Raw genomic sequence first — 15,508 nt, 5'->3', positions numbered from 1 at the left:
ATGGATTACCCAATAAATTTGACCATGTGGAAAGTAGGATTAATAGGGGTTTTCTAATTTTGTCACTGAGCTTAATGATAATTAACAATAAGTACATATTTTTTTTAAGATTTTATTTATTTATTTATTTGAGAGAGAGAGTGAGAGAGCACGAGAGGGGAGAGGGTCAGAGGGAGAAGCAGACTCCCCGCTGAGCAGGGAGGCCGATGAGGGACTCGATCCCGGGACTCTGGGATCATGACCTGATCCGAAGGCAGTCGCTTAACCAACTAAGCCACCAAGACACCCCATAAGTACATATATTTTTAAGGAAACTAAAGAGTAAAGTTTAAAGCAATCATAGAGACTACTATAATATATCTAAGAAATTATAGGAAAAACCTGGAGAAGAAAATCCCGCCAAACTAAAAATCTGTGAAGAAAATGTATGAGTGACTTGATCCTTCTTCTAAATGCAAAAAGATTTCTTTAAAAATACAATTTAGTCTTCTCCTAAAACCAGAAGTATTAATTTAAAAGTACACTACTCAAGCCAACTTACTACTTGTATAGAGTGGACATTAAATTATTAAATTATTTTTCATTTTACTTTATTAAATAATAAACTTCGCTCTGAAATATGGCTTTAAGGAGGAGAAGGACATAAAAAAGAGGGTGGGGAGATTATGCTTGAGAGAAATTCTCTGCACACTCCTGTTTCATTCGCCTGTAACTTCTCTGAAAGAATGAACATATCAAGCAAAAACTGGAATTACTAACCTCGATTCAGCTCTAAGGACAGAGTCTTATTGCCGGTCACGTGGGAGACAGAGCAGGACACATTAGACACCTGGCGGTCCTCCCAGTGGCATGTACTCAGGACGGTCACCGTGCCATTGCCCAACTGTTGTTCCGCAGTGTGACAGTCTCCCCCTGGGGTCCAGGAGATCCGTGCAGCTGGCTTCCCTGCAGCCCTGCACACCAGGGTTCCATTGCTGCCTCGAAACAGGGTCACCTCGGGGGGCACTGCAGAGATGCAGGGGAAATGCTTCAGGCTTAACACATGGGGTATGGAATAGAGAGAGATTTGGTTCAGTCCCAGATCTGCTTCTCTGACGTGCCACAATATGTCATGCTCCTTACCTAATACTTGGAGGTGATATCCAAGACCAAAATTCCCATCAGGTGCGGCCACTTCACACCTGTAATATCCATCATGAGTGATGGCCACGGGATCAATCTGAAGGGCAGGATTCTGATCGGGTCTGGACTCCCAGGATATTCTCTCGTCGGTACAGTTTCTTTCACTGGTCTCATTGTTATCTCTCCTGTAGGCTCTAATGCAGGAAGGCTTGTCTCTGAGGTTTATTTCCCACCTTATTATCAGCACATTGGTTAAGCCGACAGGAGGGCAAGTGAGCACAGCCTTTGTAGCCACAGGTACAGACTGAGAAGTGTTAGCTGGACACACACACAAGGAGAAAGAAAAGAAAAGCTTGATAAAAAACTTCAGGTGTTAAATTTTCCACAACATATTACATAAAGTAGTACTAGAACACGACTTTGCTGGTGATCCTATCCCAAAATATTAGGCTTACATAAAAAATTAAACATGAACCAAATGGTATATAACACATTAAACCTAATCCAAAGATGAAACCATTTGTCTCCTATATTCTGTGTTATTAGATAAACTATATTTATCATATGTATGAGAAATATTTTAAGGGTCTAAAATCGCTTCAGAAGTTCTGTATAAAACAAACAAGAAAACACAATTTAAATTAAAGGACAAAGTCATCTAAATCTAATCTTTTGGTAGTAGAAATTATTATTTATTTTACAACTGGTTCTCCTCAGGACAGAAAGTGGAAAAATTGATGATGTGGTTTTCTCCTCCTCTAAGTTTTGATCAGAGAGACTAAATCAGTAATATCAGAATGAAATGCCTATCCCGAAGGGTGCCACTTCGGACAAACATAAATAAAAAGCATAAGATGGCATTCAGGTTGAACAAACTGGACTTTTTAAAGCTACTTTTTATTTGGAGAATCACAAAGTCAGTAAAACCAACAGATCTTCCTTCCTTCCTACTGAGTCACACATATACTGCCCAACAGTCCCACTATGAACTTTGCTCACAGATGTTGTTTCTATACATTCTACCTAATTATGAGGATTAAATGAAGAAGTTCACTGCTTTTGCCCATCATTAATGTAAAAATTAAGCCCTGCAACCTATGATTTTCTCCAAGATAGAAGCCTCAGCTCTCCCATAAACACACATAATGCATGCATGACTGGGGGGGCTTTGCTGAGAGAGGATTAGGGGCATCAGGTACCACATACTGTAACCCAGGTGAGTGGCAGGAAGCTCATCACTTTAACGTGAGCCGAACAAGCTGTGGGGGGCTAAGTTGTTATGTGGGTGAACCTCGTTGTGCTAAACTCTGTATGTGAGGTCTCTCCTCTCCTCTTCTGGTATCACTTGCCTCTTCTGTGATGGACTCAAGACCTTGCATGTCACAGCCAAATCAAGATCCCACAACTGCAGGAAGCAAGTGGGGGTGGATTTTAGAGCAGATCTGAGAGGCAGTTAAATCCATGCTCCTTCCACCACTGCAGGTGGCTTCCCACCCTAGGCAACCTGGCCAAGGCTCAGAGGCCAGCAGCAACATAGCTGCTTGGAGAACAGCTAGGGCTGGGTGTGGGTGAGCACACATGTGCCCAAGGGCAGGATGCTGAAGATGAACGCAGAAAGACAAGAGGCTGCTGAGGAGCATGTTGTGAGTGTTCTCTGTTTGCACTTCAGCTTGTGAACAGTCTAAGGCTTTAATATTTTGCCTGATACTTATTCTCAAGATCTGACTCTATTATTTTAAAGGAACCTACGAGCTGATCAATTAAACATATGCATTTTAACAAGGGCACAGTCTCCAGTGAAGTAGCTCCATCGGTGAGGATCCCAAGCACCATGGGTAGTCTCTGTTCTTTCACCTTGCTCTGCTCTGTGACCCTCCAGCAATCCCCCTTCACCTACAATGAGACTTCTTATGGGATTGCTGTTATTCGCCCTTTCCAATCCTCTTCTTTCTCTTTTCATACCTGTTGTGATAATTTGCCAATGGCCAGTCACTCCCCCACACTCAGTGGGTTGGCACCTGTCCAACAAATATAATCTCCACACACCCTGTGATCAGCTATGGTGATTTCACCTCCAGCTTCACAGAGGGACAGTGGGTAGATTCTCATATTTGCTCCAGAACGAGCAGTTGATGTCCCAGCGTTGCTGCATCCTGTGTCTATGACTACCCCCCCAGTCTCCTGCAGCCTTCTGCACACAAATCCCTTTTCCTTTCTGTTCTCACTGCCTTACCCTCGTTTAAGACCCCATCACCAAACAACTGGATCACTACAGAAGCCTACCACCATCTGTCTCTCTCTCAAAACTCTCCTCTCCTCAGTCCATACCTTACCTTGCAGCCAGGTACATGATTCTGTAACCCAGGGGTGACCCTCTCCACTCTGACACCCTTCAGCGATCTCTCACTGCCTGAAGACAACACTTACATGTCTTTGTACTGGCTTTGAAAGCCCTCTTTTCACATTGACTCACCTTGGCAACCTTATCATCCCTGTGTCGCCCCAACACTTCAAAAAGGAAACAGCAAGCACAAGTGCATATCTAGGTCTTCCCTCAATGGTTCTTGGAGTCTGGGATGCCTACACAGCACCCTCTGTCTATGAAAACACTCCTCTTCCTTCAAGAGCCAATTCACATGCTGCATCCTCCTGAAGCCTTCTCAGAGCCTTGGTGCTCTCTCTCCCTCCTCTACATCCCCGGCACACCTGATGTGAGGGCTTATCTCCTCTATTGTACAGGGTATCTGTGCTTATTTCTGGGTTCCCCCACAAAACTGAACCCCTTTAGGGCGCTTTGGCAGTCTAGCTCACATTGCTCACCTTTGTGCTCCCCACAAAGCCTGGCACAGTGCCTGATAGAGAGAGCTCCATAATCTTCCCATGGAATTGAACTGCTTTGGGGGAGGAGGACCGGGGTCATTCAGGGTCCCCCACACCACAGCATTCAGATCACCATACTCTTCAGCTGGGCTCAAGGCTGGCCCCCTGACCAGACCATCAACTACGTTTCTAAGGAAGTTCCTCCCTTCCTCCCTTTAGTTCTGGCTCCTAGAAAAAAATTAAAAAGCATATTACCTTCCACAGGAGGTGTGAGCCTGCTCTGCTTTCCTTCCACAGATGACCTATTTGTTGTAGCTAGAAAATATTCAAAGAAAAGTAAATGAAATCAATTTTAGGTGCCTAAATGGAGTGCAAGCCACTATGTATCCACAAATCGTACAGACACCATGATAGAAAATCAGTTAACTGTAACTAAATTCCACAAAAAGCTTTGCAAAACAGAAATTAGAAGTTATTCCATCAAGTGGAAAAACATGTTAACACTTGAAAATTATGTTAGAAACCCTTAATCAATTATTCCATTTATGGGACACCATACTGTATACTTGACAACAGTTTTGTACAAGGTAGCCTGACTCCATCACTTTCTTAATCATAGTGGATTGGTCCATCATGGGTACCTCACATGAGCTGGACTGAGTATAGTGCTTTCTAGACATGACATCCCCAGATTAAAGTTGCTTGATCCAGTTGTGAGCACCTCACCCAGATGCCAATCAGATTACTTTCTCAAGAATTTTGGAACCAGTTTGAGAAGAAGGGTTCATCCCTCTTTTTCCCTCATTTTTCCTACTGCGATGGCTAATTTTATGTGTCACCTTGGTTAGGCCATGGCTCCTCACTATTTAGTTAAACAGTATCCTAGATGTGTCTGTGAAAGTATTTTTTAGATGAGATTTACACTTAAATCAGTAGACTTTGAGTAAAACAAAACCCTCCAAAATGTGGGTGGGCCTCATCCAATCAGTTGAAGACCTTAGTAGAAAAAGACTGACCTTCTTGAAAAAGGAATTCTGCCAGCACACTGCCTGCAGATTCAAACTACAACTAACTGTTCCTTGTGTCTTCAGGCTGCTGGCCCACTCTGCAGATTTTGGATTCACCAAGCCTCCACAATCATGTGAGCCAATTCTTTAAAATAAATATTTCTCTAGATACATTGATAGATAGATAGGTAGATAGAGAGATGATAGATGATGATAGATAGATGATAGATGATAGATAGATGATTGATGATAGATAGATGATTGATCGATAGATAGATAGATGATAGATAGATTAGATAGATCTCTCATTGTTCTGTTTCTCCTAGGAACCCTGACTAATACATCTACCTTCTGAAGAATGAAGCAGAAACAGAGAGAGAAGTGACATTCTTCACCTAGCTCAAGTTTCTGTGTATAGTTCCTGAGAGCAACATGTATTCCTTTCCTTGCGTTCTGTAGAGTTACTGACAATCAAATAGTTCGAATCTACTTCAGACTTAGTTTCTGAGAATTCCCATTTAAGTATTGTTTTTTTAAAAAAACAACAATGAAATATAATACTTCTATGATTTAAGAGCCTAATAAAGTTCTTCCTCTGGGTTTATAAGACCACCATTTAATAAGCATTTTATGAGTCCTCTGTTTATAAAAATGTACTTCTTGCTTCCCATTCTAATTATGTACCCAATTCTACCACATTAAAAATAAACAAAGAAATTCACTAAAGGTCTAAGAAGTAAGCATAGTTAGGCCTCTAAAATAATTAGGCTTTTTTAGGCAAGTAAGTTGTACTGGCTTGGTCTGGAAAGAAGGCAAAGAATGAAGTTGTGGGGCACCTGGGGGACTCAGTCGGTTAAGCGTCTGCCTTCAGCTCAGGTCATGATCCTGGAGTTCCGGGATCCAGTCCTGCATTGGGCTCCCTGCTCAGCGGAGAGCCTGCTCCTCCCTCTGCCTCTCACCCTGCTCATGCACTCTCTGTCTCTCAAATAAATGAATAAAATATTTTTTGAAAAATGAAGTTGTAACAATTAAATTTAGCTCGTATTGGGCTCAAGAATCTATTCCAGAAACAGATAAGTCAGAGATGACTTCAGAGGGCTTACTGAAATCGAGCTATAACTTAGATATTCTATATTTTAAAAGCTCTTTTATAACACAGTATAACTTAGCCTTTCCAGACCTCTCCCATCCTATCACACCCGGCTTCTTAGAGGTCTAAGGTCTGACAGTTTCTTCCTTTGTCAAATTCACCAACAACCAAGACTAAGGGTTTATAATGAGAGAAAATTTAGGATGCGGGTAGTTTTGATGATGGTATTGTAGTTTGCATTTGGAAGTGTCAAAAGGAAATCTCTAAGTTGTATTAGGAATAAGGGATAGAAGTAAGGTGGGCTGGGGGTACTGGAAGAGAAAAATAAAAAACTGCAAACTTTTTCCATAAAGGGCCAAAGAGTAAACATTTGAGGTTTTGCAGTCCATATGGTCTCCATTGAAAGTATTCAATCCTACGATGGCAGCAAGAAAGCAGCCATATATAATACATAAGTCAATGGGCATGGCTTTTTTCCAATAAAATTTTAATTATAAAAATGAGCTGGCTGGATTTTGCCCATGAGAGAGAGTTTACGGACTCTTGATTTAAAGTATAGTGTTTGAAAACTTCATTCAAATCAGTTATGAAGACATCAGTTAATGCCAGACCAGGTTCTTCTAATAGAATCCTATACTATCCAGACATGACTTTAGCTATATCTGATAAGAACGAAGTTGCAGATATTCCCAGATAAGATATCTGCAACCTCTCATGTCAGAGATAAATCTCACAAGTCGGAATGTACTCTTAAGTGTGCAAAAGGATTGTTTTCAGAAGAGAAGAAAATGCTTATTTTCACAAATATTCCTCTAATTACTTTTATGATACTGGAAATACTTTTTAAACTTTGTTAATTGTTGATATATGAGTCCTTTCGTTTTATTATCTCCACTGCAGCTAGTTGCCATGGAATGCTGATTTCATATCAAGTATCTTCATTGAAAATAGAAAGCGTTCTTGTCCAGTCTTGCTTGAAGCTTCATGTACACCAAAGTAGTAAAACAAATGTGTCAACCTTCTGACCAATGGTGCTGTGATTTCTTTATTTATCTGAAACCAAATTTTCTTTAAAGTTCAGAAAGATTATACTGTTACATTAACATCAGAGGTCTAATTTAACACTTTCACAATGTACATATATATAGACCGAAACAAACGTGAATTGTGTTTTTTAAAATATATTTATAGTAGAAAAGTAACTTAATGACTCATTAGATTAGTCACCTAGGGCTGCCTTACTATAAGACGACCAACGTGGTCACATAAAACAACAGAAATGTATTCGCTTCTATTTCTGGAAGCCAGGAGTCTGAAACTAAGATGGCAGCAGGGCTGTGTTCCTTCCAACAGCTCTAGGAAGAATCCTCCGTGCTTCTTCCAGCTTTTGGTGGCAGCTAGCAATCCTTGGTATTCTTTGGCTTGTAGATGTGTCATTTCAGTCTCTGCGTCTATCTTCATATCGCCTCTCCCTGTGTCCTCTCCTTTTCTCTTCACTTCTAAGGACTCTTGTCATTGGATTTAGGGCCCACTCTCTTCCAGGATGATCTCATCTCAAGCGCTTTAACTTAATTACATCTTTAAAGACCCTTTTTCAAATGCAGCCACATTCACAAGTTTCAGCTGCATATTTCTTTGGGGGGGAACACCATTCAACCCACCATTCTTGGGGGGCACCATTGTTGCATTGTTTCCAACCTTTAGATTTATAGTTTATATAATTATTTTACTTATTTTATTCTGTAGTTGACCAGGAATCTAATTTTTCTAGATGGCGAATAATTGAGTGAAATTAGAAAGCATATTTATAAGTCCAGGAATGCATTTTGAAGTCACCGGAATTATTTTTCAATGAAGTGAGGTATATAACAAAAATAAAAATTTAAAATATAAAGAAAAAGTTAACTATAATGGCAACTTTCGGCGACAGTACGGCTGAGTGGGGAACACAGACAATAAATTACTAATATCAGCTAAGACCTACTTTTTTAAACCCATTTCAAATATTGAATGAAAAATGTAACTTACATTTCAAAAATTGTATGAAAAAATGTTTTTGTTTATTTTATTATGTTCTGTTAGTCACCATACAGTACTTCATTAGTGTTTTGTTTTGTTTTGTTTTGTTTTGTTTTCATTTTAATTTATTATGTTATGTTACCATACATTACATCATTAGTTTTTCTTTTATTGTGTTATGTTAATCACCATATATTACATCATTAGTTTTTGATGTAGTGTTCCATGATTCATTGTTTGCGTATAACACCCAGTGAAAAATTTTTGACATGCCATTGGTTTGCTTAGTGATCACCATTCTTGAAAAAGATACTAAATAAGCACAGAAATAATTTTAGAGTGAAATATTTATGAACTCTTCATAAAACAATATTATATTTAGACACTTTTAAACAAGAGTCTATAACTACATATAAGGCAATTCAAGTTCTTAACATAAAAACTGTACCAGCATCAAGTACGCTTCTAGTAGAATTATCATTAAAAGATGACCATTACCCAAACTGTAATTGGCCTTACCCATTTGCAGCTGCGTTAAGTTTCTTGGTGTCCCAGAACTTCGCACTCCTGCACGCACATACCCTGAAAAGACATATGCGGTGATCAGAAGAATACACATTAGTATTTTTCTGACTCCTGGGTAAAGTCACACTTTTTTCACATTCTTCAGGCCATTTTTGGATTGCGGTTGCCAATAAAAACATAAGTTATGACAGGCAATAAGTCTCAGGACAATTTGCCCCAGGATGAACTTCTGACTTGAACTTCCTACCTGTTTGGCATACCCCTGCTTTAGATCCAGAGTGTCTGTCACCACCCTCCTGTCTTTATATTCTACTCACAGTATTTCTTATTCCTGGCTTATGTGCATTTACTTCACCTCCAATTGTGAAAGAAATGGCTTTACCATCCATTACAGGCTTTTCAGGCACCAGTGAGTAGGTCAAGAAACGCTAAGTGAAATAAGTCAAGCAGAGAAAGTCAATTATCATATGATTTCACTTATTTGTGGAAAATAAGGAATAGCATGGAGGACATTAGGAGAAGGAAGGGAAAAATGAAGGGGGAAAATTGGAGGGGGAGATGAACTATGAGAGACTATGGACTCTGAGAAAAAAACAGGGTTCTAGAGGGGAGGGGATTCGGGGGATGGGTTAGCCCGGTGATGGGTATTAAAGGAGGGCACGTACTGCACGGAGCACTGGGTGTTATATGAAAACAATGAATCATGGAACACTACATCAAAAACTAGTAATGTACTGTATGGGGACTAAGATAACATAAAAAAATTAAATTAAAAGAAAGAAAGTTTAATAGTGGTATGTTCATTGAGTGTTGGTATGGAACAAAAAAGAATTTTCCTAAGCGTTGTTGAAATCATATCATATAGACAATGGTCTATTAAGTTCAAATTTTGTAAGGCAAGCTCTAAGTAGGAATTGCTAATAAACATTTTTTTTTTTTTTTTGAGCAGCAACTCCTGGCAAAGTACTCACCAAGCATAGAAACATCGTAAAAAACAATGCCCTCTTCTCTCCAAGAGCTTAAGGTCCAGGCAAGGAAGGAGCTATTTATACAATTAGAAAGTAAAGTTTTCAGAGTGATGATAGAAACAAGCATAATGTCCAGAAGTTAAAAAGAAAAAATGTTTAATTCTAAGAGAGCAAGGGTAAAAGATTAGGGAAGATTCTCTACAACAGGTGATATTTGGGCTGGATCTCAGTAGATGAGTTCTGCAGGGAGACAGAAGGAAATCTTTTTGCACACAGAAAGAAAGCCATTTAGAAGATAGAAAGCTACTTGGGACTTTCAAAGAATTACGAATAGTTCAGTGTTGCCATTAAGTGCAAAACAACAGATGTGTGATTAGAATTGAGGCTGGATATTGGCAGGTTCTCACTGTGGAGGGCACAAAACTCCTAGAAAGTGTTCACAAGGAAATGATACACTTCTGGTGCATCTAGAGTGGGTGTACCTGACTGGCAAATAGAAACATTTTAGGGTAAGATTTAGTGCACAGTATTTTTCTAGAGAAATTTTGAACCCACTGCTCCTCTGAGCTACCCTTTTCTTTAATAAAACATTGTTTTTAAAATAACAATTTTTGAGCATTTGCACAAGGAACAAATTTTGGGTAACTAGCATATGTTATTTATTTCAGCCTCCCCATAGTGACAAGTATTTTAACATCATTTTACAGATAAAGAAATGTAGACTCATGGTAATGAAGCAGTTTGTCCAAGGCCACCCTGCTTGTAAGCTGCTCTAATTGCCCAATTATTCTTGTGCAAGTAGGTCCTACTACACTGAATAGAAACCAAGGGTTGGATCCTAAGAAATGCACTAGGATAAATATACTACCCAAATTAATCTAAATTAAGAGAGTCAAAGAAGCAAGTCCAAGCCATGTTTTTGGGGAAACACTGAGAGACAAAGGTCTGAAAGAGTATATCAAATGGCAAGGAAATAGAATCGGGATTATAATGGCGTATGGACACAAGCATTATGAATTCTGGATCTGAATAGGAATAGGAATAGTTAAGCTAAGGAGGAGGGTTGGAGACAATCGCCGAAATTTGTGGGCCAAACTCATCACTCCCTCACTAGATTGTAAGCTCCATGAAGGCAGGGATTTTCATCTATGTTTTCCATTCCACATCCTCAGTGCTTAGAAGAGTGGTTTGCACAGCTCCCTGACATGTAGGTGGCTCAAGCTGGGTTAAAAAGATAAAGGTCAACACAGCCTTACAGCAAACTGTACTAAAGATATGGAGAGTTAGTTTACAGAAGCAGTACAAAGGTCTTATAGGAAGATGCTCATACATCATTCATGGTAAAAGAAATGCAAATCAGAACTATGCAGAAATATCGTTTCTCACCTATTAGACTGCCAAAGGCCAAAAATTTGACAATGTACTTTGGAGCTGTGTAGTGATAGGCATGCCGATATAATGCTGATGGGAATGTAGAATGTTACAACTTCAACAGAGGGGAATTTGGCAATATATAGCAAAATTACATATGCATTCCTCTTCTGACCCAGCAATACCAATTCTCAGAATCTATCCTAAAGATACACAGGCAACAGTATGAAAAGAATACATGAACAGGACTATTCATCATGGACTATTTTAACAACATTGTAATAGCAAGACTTTTAGAAATAACCCAATGGCCACTCATAGGGGATTAGTTTTCTAAACTATGGTACTTCCACGAAATGAAATATAATGAAACTCTTAAAAAGAATGAAGGATAGTTCTATAAACTATTATGAAGGGATCTCCAAGATATATTGTTAAGTAGAAAAAGTAGGATATACAAAATTGTATATAGTACACTACTGTTCATAAGCTATGATGGGAGGTGTGTGTGTGTGTGTGTGTGTGTGTGTGTGTCTGTTCTTTCTTTCCTTGCTTATAATTTCAAAACTAAATGGATGAAATAGGAACGGGTATAGAAATGATATGTCTCCGATTATATAGATTTGACTTTGGAACTATGTAACCATTTTCCATAATTATAAAGCATAACCAAATTACTTGTAAACACTAAAATCACGAAGCAAAGTGAAACAAATGAACCTAACTGCTCATAGAATTTGTTGCATAACCACGTATAGAGCAGTTATTCCAACTGACTTTCAAAACACAGCAATTTGACTGTATGTCTCTAGTGGAATATAACTTAACCACAAAAATAATTGCAAAAAAAAATCTTTACCTATTTTCAATAATTATACTGTCAGTGGTAGTGGACACTACACTGGAAACTTCTGGCAGTTTTTTTTTTAAGTCAAACATGTGCCCACCATACAGCCTGACCATCCCAATCCTCGGTATTTACTCAAGAGAAATGAAAACATATGTCCACACAAAGACTTGTGCATGAATGCTCATAGCAGCTTCATTCACAACAGCCAAAAGCTGGACACAACCTAAATATCAATTAACAGATAAATCGCCCGTGTGATGGAATACTACTCAGCATCAAAAGGAACGCACAGCAACCTTGAGGATTCTCAAACTCATTCTGTTGTGTGAAACAAGCAGACACAAAGAGTATACACCATACACTACACAAAAAGAATGCTACTAAGATGAAATGTTAGCTCATCTGTCTGTGGTGCCAAACAGCAGATCAGTGGTTGCCTACAGATAGGGACAAAGGCAAGGATGAACTGCAAATATACCTGGAGGAATGTTTGGGGGAAAATGGGAATGTTCCGTATCTTGTTTGTGATGATTCACAGGAATATGTCAAAACTCATCAAACTGTACCTTTTCAATGGATGCAGTCAATGGTACATAAATTGCCCCTCAATTGAATTAAATACAGTATCAGAAACATCAGATTTTAATACACATAACATTAGAACATGCATCCACACAAATAAACACAAAACACAAATGGAAAAACCCTTGACACTGAAAATAATGTTTAAAAAAATTTTCCCATCTAAGTCAAAAGCATCAGTAGAAGTAAGATTGCTTTGTGATTTTAGTACAAATGAAACCTCTTACTCACTTTGAGCACCAGAAGTTTCCTTTCCCAAATCGTCATTGTCATAAGCCTGAGCAAGCATACACCACCCACACAACAGACATTATATGGGCATGACCGTGCAAAGCCATGCTCCAAAGGCTTCCTCCAGTGAGGGGGGCGGGGGAAGGCTCTCAGAAAGAGCACATGGTTTTTTTGTGAGGTTAAACAGTTTTTATCTATTCTCATATCCTGTGGTCTGCTGTGCTGTCCCGACTAAAAAAGTGAGAGATAGGCATTGTTGCTATTTCATCACTCCCAATAAAAGCCCCGGGTCAAGTAACTGCTAGTAACCTAATTAGAATGTGGATTATGCCATCCTCCAATAGTTACTAGGGTTGCTAAGATTCATGTATTAGTTCCAGTGTGGGGGGATGGGAAACAAAAAAGTCAAGGATTTCTTGCCCTTTCATTCCTTTGCAGGTTCTTTGAGGAGAATGCAAACAAAGCAGTCAGGAGGCTAATACAATGAATTTTAAGCTAAAATAATGCTTAACTGGGGGCAAAACTGGAGCCTAAAGTATTTGCTATGCTCTAATAAGATGCCCATATATCTGCAAAAGAGAATCATGTGGTATAGTTCCATTTTTACATTTCTTTTGACATTTCTTTACAGAACTTGGGGCCTCTAAGCTAATAACTAACTAGAAGTCATTCTTATTGCTTATTATGGTCTTTCCATCTTCACTTGTCATCTTTATTGTTATATAACATTGAATGAATTCACCACTTTGAAAAAAAACAGAATACAGAATACATTGAAATACATTTCAATACATTGAGATCTATGGAAATATCCTAATGTTTTTCATAAGGAAAATCAAGAAATAGAATTATTTCATTCTACATTTGATGTTTCAAGCTTTCAAACTTCAAAACTCTACAAGTTATTATAACAAATATAGTGCTAGACAATTTTGGATTAGCAATGGCTGCAAAATACGAGAGATATGAGTTTTATTTCTCACTCTGCTTCTTTTCTGAATCATTTTAGATAATTAAATGAATCCATACGCTCTAGGTTTCCCCTCTGCAAAACATAGACTCTCATTGTTAAATTAATGAATGAGGAATAACTCATGAAAGGTATTCAAAGCACATTACAGACTGAGGTATTAAACCCAGTTATAAAGAAGCAGTACAGCTCACTTAAAGATTCAAGGTTTCATTTAAAATAAATGCAACTTTGAGGCTGAGATCTTAATCACACAAAGACCTGGAAACTCAAATTACACTGCTAGAACAACCTTTATTTAGCTACACTAAGCACATAACTTTTTCTAATCAACAGTATGGTAAAGTCAATACAATACCTTTACTTCTGCCTCCAGAAAGCTTTAAATACCAAACTTAACATTTTAGTTAGTGAATGTTCGTATTGCATTTTATAAAACCGCATCTTGCAGATGTAGGTTAGACATAAAGTATTATTTCCCAACAGTTACGAATGAATTCAAGCAAGAAGTTGTGGAATTAAATTGTGTCCTTTTTCACAGATTCTGAAAAGAAATTGTCACCCAAATAGGCTATATTTTTTCCTCTAATGCAGCAGTCTGTTCACATTGGGATCTAAGAATTATGAAAGTCCATGATAGCCAACCAAAAAAAAAAAAAATCCATGAACTTTGTAACTTTTGGAGGAGGGAGCCTAAATTATAATTTTATTTCTGATATATAATTTAAAAGCAGTATTACCCTGTAGGAATAATTGAAAGCATCACCAATTCTCTCCAAAATGTTGTTATTTATAAATAGCAAATGGGAATGCTTGAAATAAAAGACTCATGCGAATCTTTTCTCTACTAAAGCTGCCTGAAGCTTAATGCATTAATTTTATGATAAATTTTGGAAATAAAGGAAATGTATTCTGCCTTCTAAGATTATGATCAGATTATGATCACTAGTAGTTTTCATCCAAATGGCACCTGAGTGACCCCCTATCAGGTATATTAGAACTTTTGGACTGGTGGAGGGCAACTAGAAGCTATATTAATAGTCATTTATTCAATTACAGTAGCTAGGCACTTAATAAATGTCTATTTATCATGGAGTTTCAGTCTACTGGGAACAATAAACATTAACCAAATAAACAAATAATTATGTGAAATTGCAATAGCAATAAATGAATAGTGTGAAAAATGTACCCTGAGCAACTTATCCTAGTCTTGAGGTGGTGGACAGCCCCTAAGGTGGTTCCCAATGTTCTCTCTTCCTGATATTCATGTCTGTAAAATTCCCTCCTCTTGACTGTAGGTTGGACTCACTTATTCACTTAATGAATAGAATATAGCAAAAGTGATGGATGTCAGTGTCAAGAGTCGGTTACAAAAAGACTGTGGTTTCTATCCCAGTATGCTTTTGCTCTCTCTCTCTCTCTTTCCCCCAGCTTGGGTCACTGCAAGAAAATAAATATTTGTTTGGGGGTAATTTATTATGTAACAATAGGTAATTAATACAAGATCCAATAGACAAGAAACCAATAATAAAAGAGAGAGAGGGAAGGATATTCTAAATAAAAGTACTATTATGTGCAGACAACACGCGTCTGAAGGGACTATAGAAAACGAGGATCTGGAGACCCAGGGCTGGGCACCTGGGTGATGTAGTTGGTTAAGCACTGGACTCTTGGTTGGTTAAGCACTGGACTCTTGGTTTCAGCCAAGAGTCATGATCTCAGGGTCATGATCTCAGGGATCATCGGGCTCTGCCCTCAGTGAGGAGTCTCCTTAGGTTTCTCTCTCCCTCTCCCTCTGCTCCTCCGACCACCCCTCCATGCTCTCTCTCAAATAAACAAATAAATATTAACAAAAAGAGAAAAGAAAAAAAAAAGAAAGAAAGAAAGAAAGAGAGAGAGAGAAAGGAAGAAAGAAAGAAAGAAAGAAAGAAAGAAAGAAAGAAAGAAAGAAAG

The 15,508-nt window shown here is 38.4% G+C and overlaps 1 protein-coding gene across 1 annotated transcript in view; it reads right to left on the bottom strand.

Moving 5' to 3' along the window:
- LOC118007104 (cell surface glycoprotein CD200 receptor 1-like) overlaps nucleotides 1–15,508 on the bottom strand; it is a 124,293-nt gene that overhangs the window by 98,160 nt on the left and 10,625 nt on the right. Inside the window, exons 2-5 of the mRNA XM_035000168.1 lie at nucleotides 8,578–8,640; nucleotides 4,198–4,257; nucleotides 1,123–1,440; nucleotides 760–1,005 (exon numbers count right to left, since the gene is read on the bottom strand). Of these exons, the coding sequence (XP_034856059.1) occupies nucleotides 760–1,005; nucleotides 1,123–1,440; nucleotides 4,198–4,257; nucleotides 8,578–8,640 (687 nt within the window). The remainder of the gene's footprint in view (nucleotides 1–759; nucleotides 1,006–1,122; nucleotides 1,441–4,197; nucleotides 4,258–8,577; nucleotides 8,641–15,508) is intronic.

The sequence above is a fragment of the Mirounga leonina genome, unplaced genomic scaffold (assembly GCF_011800145.1).
Source record: "Mirounga leonina isolate KUSES-001 unplaced genomic scaffold, KU_Mleo_1.0 Mir_115, whole genome shotgun sequence".
Taxonomy (NCBI): Eukaryota; Metazoa; Chordata; class Mammalia; order Carnivora; family Phocidae; genus Mirounga; species Mirounga leonina.
This window is presented reverse-complemented; position numbering and strand designations above follow the sequence as displayed.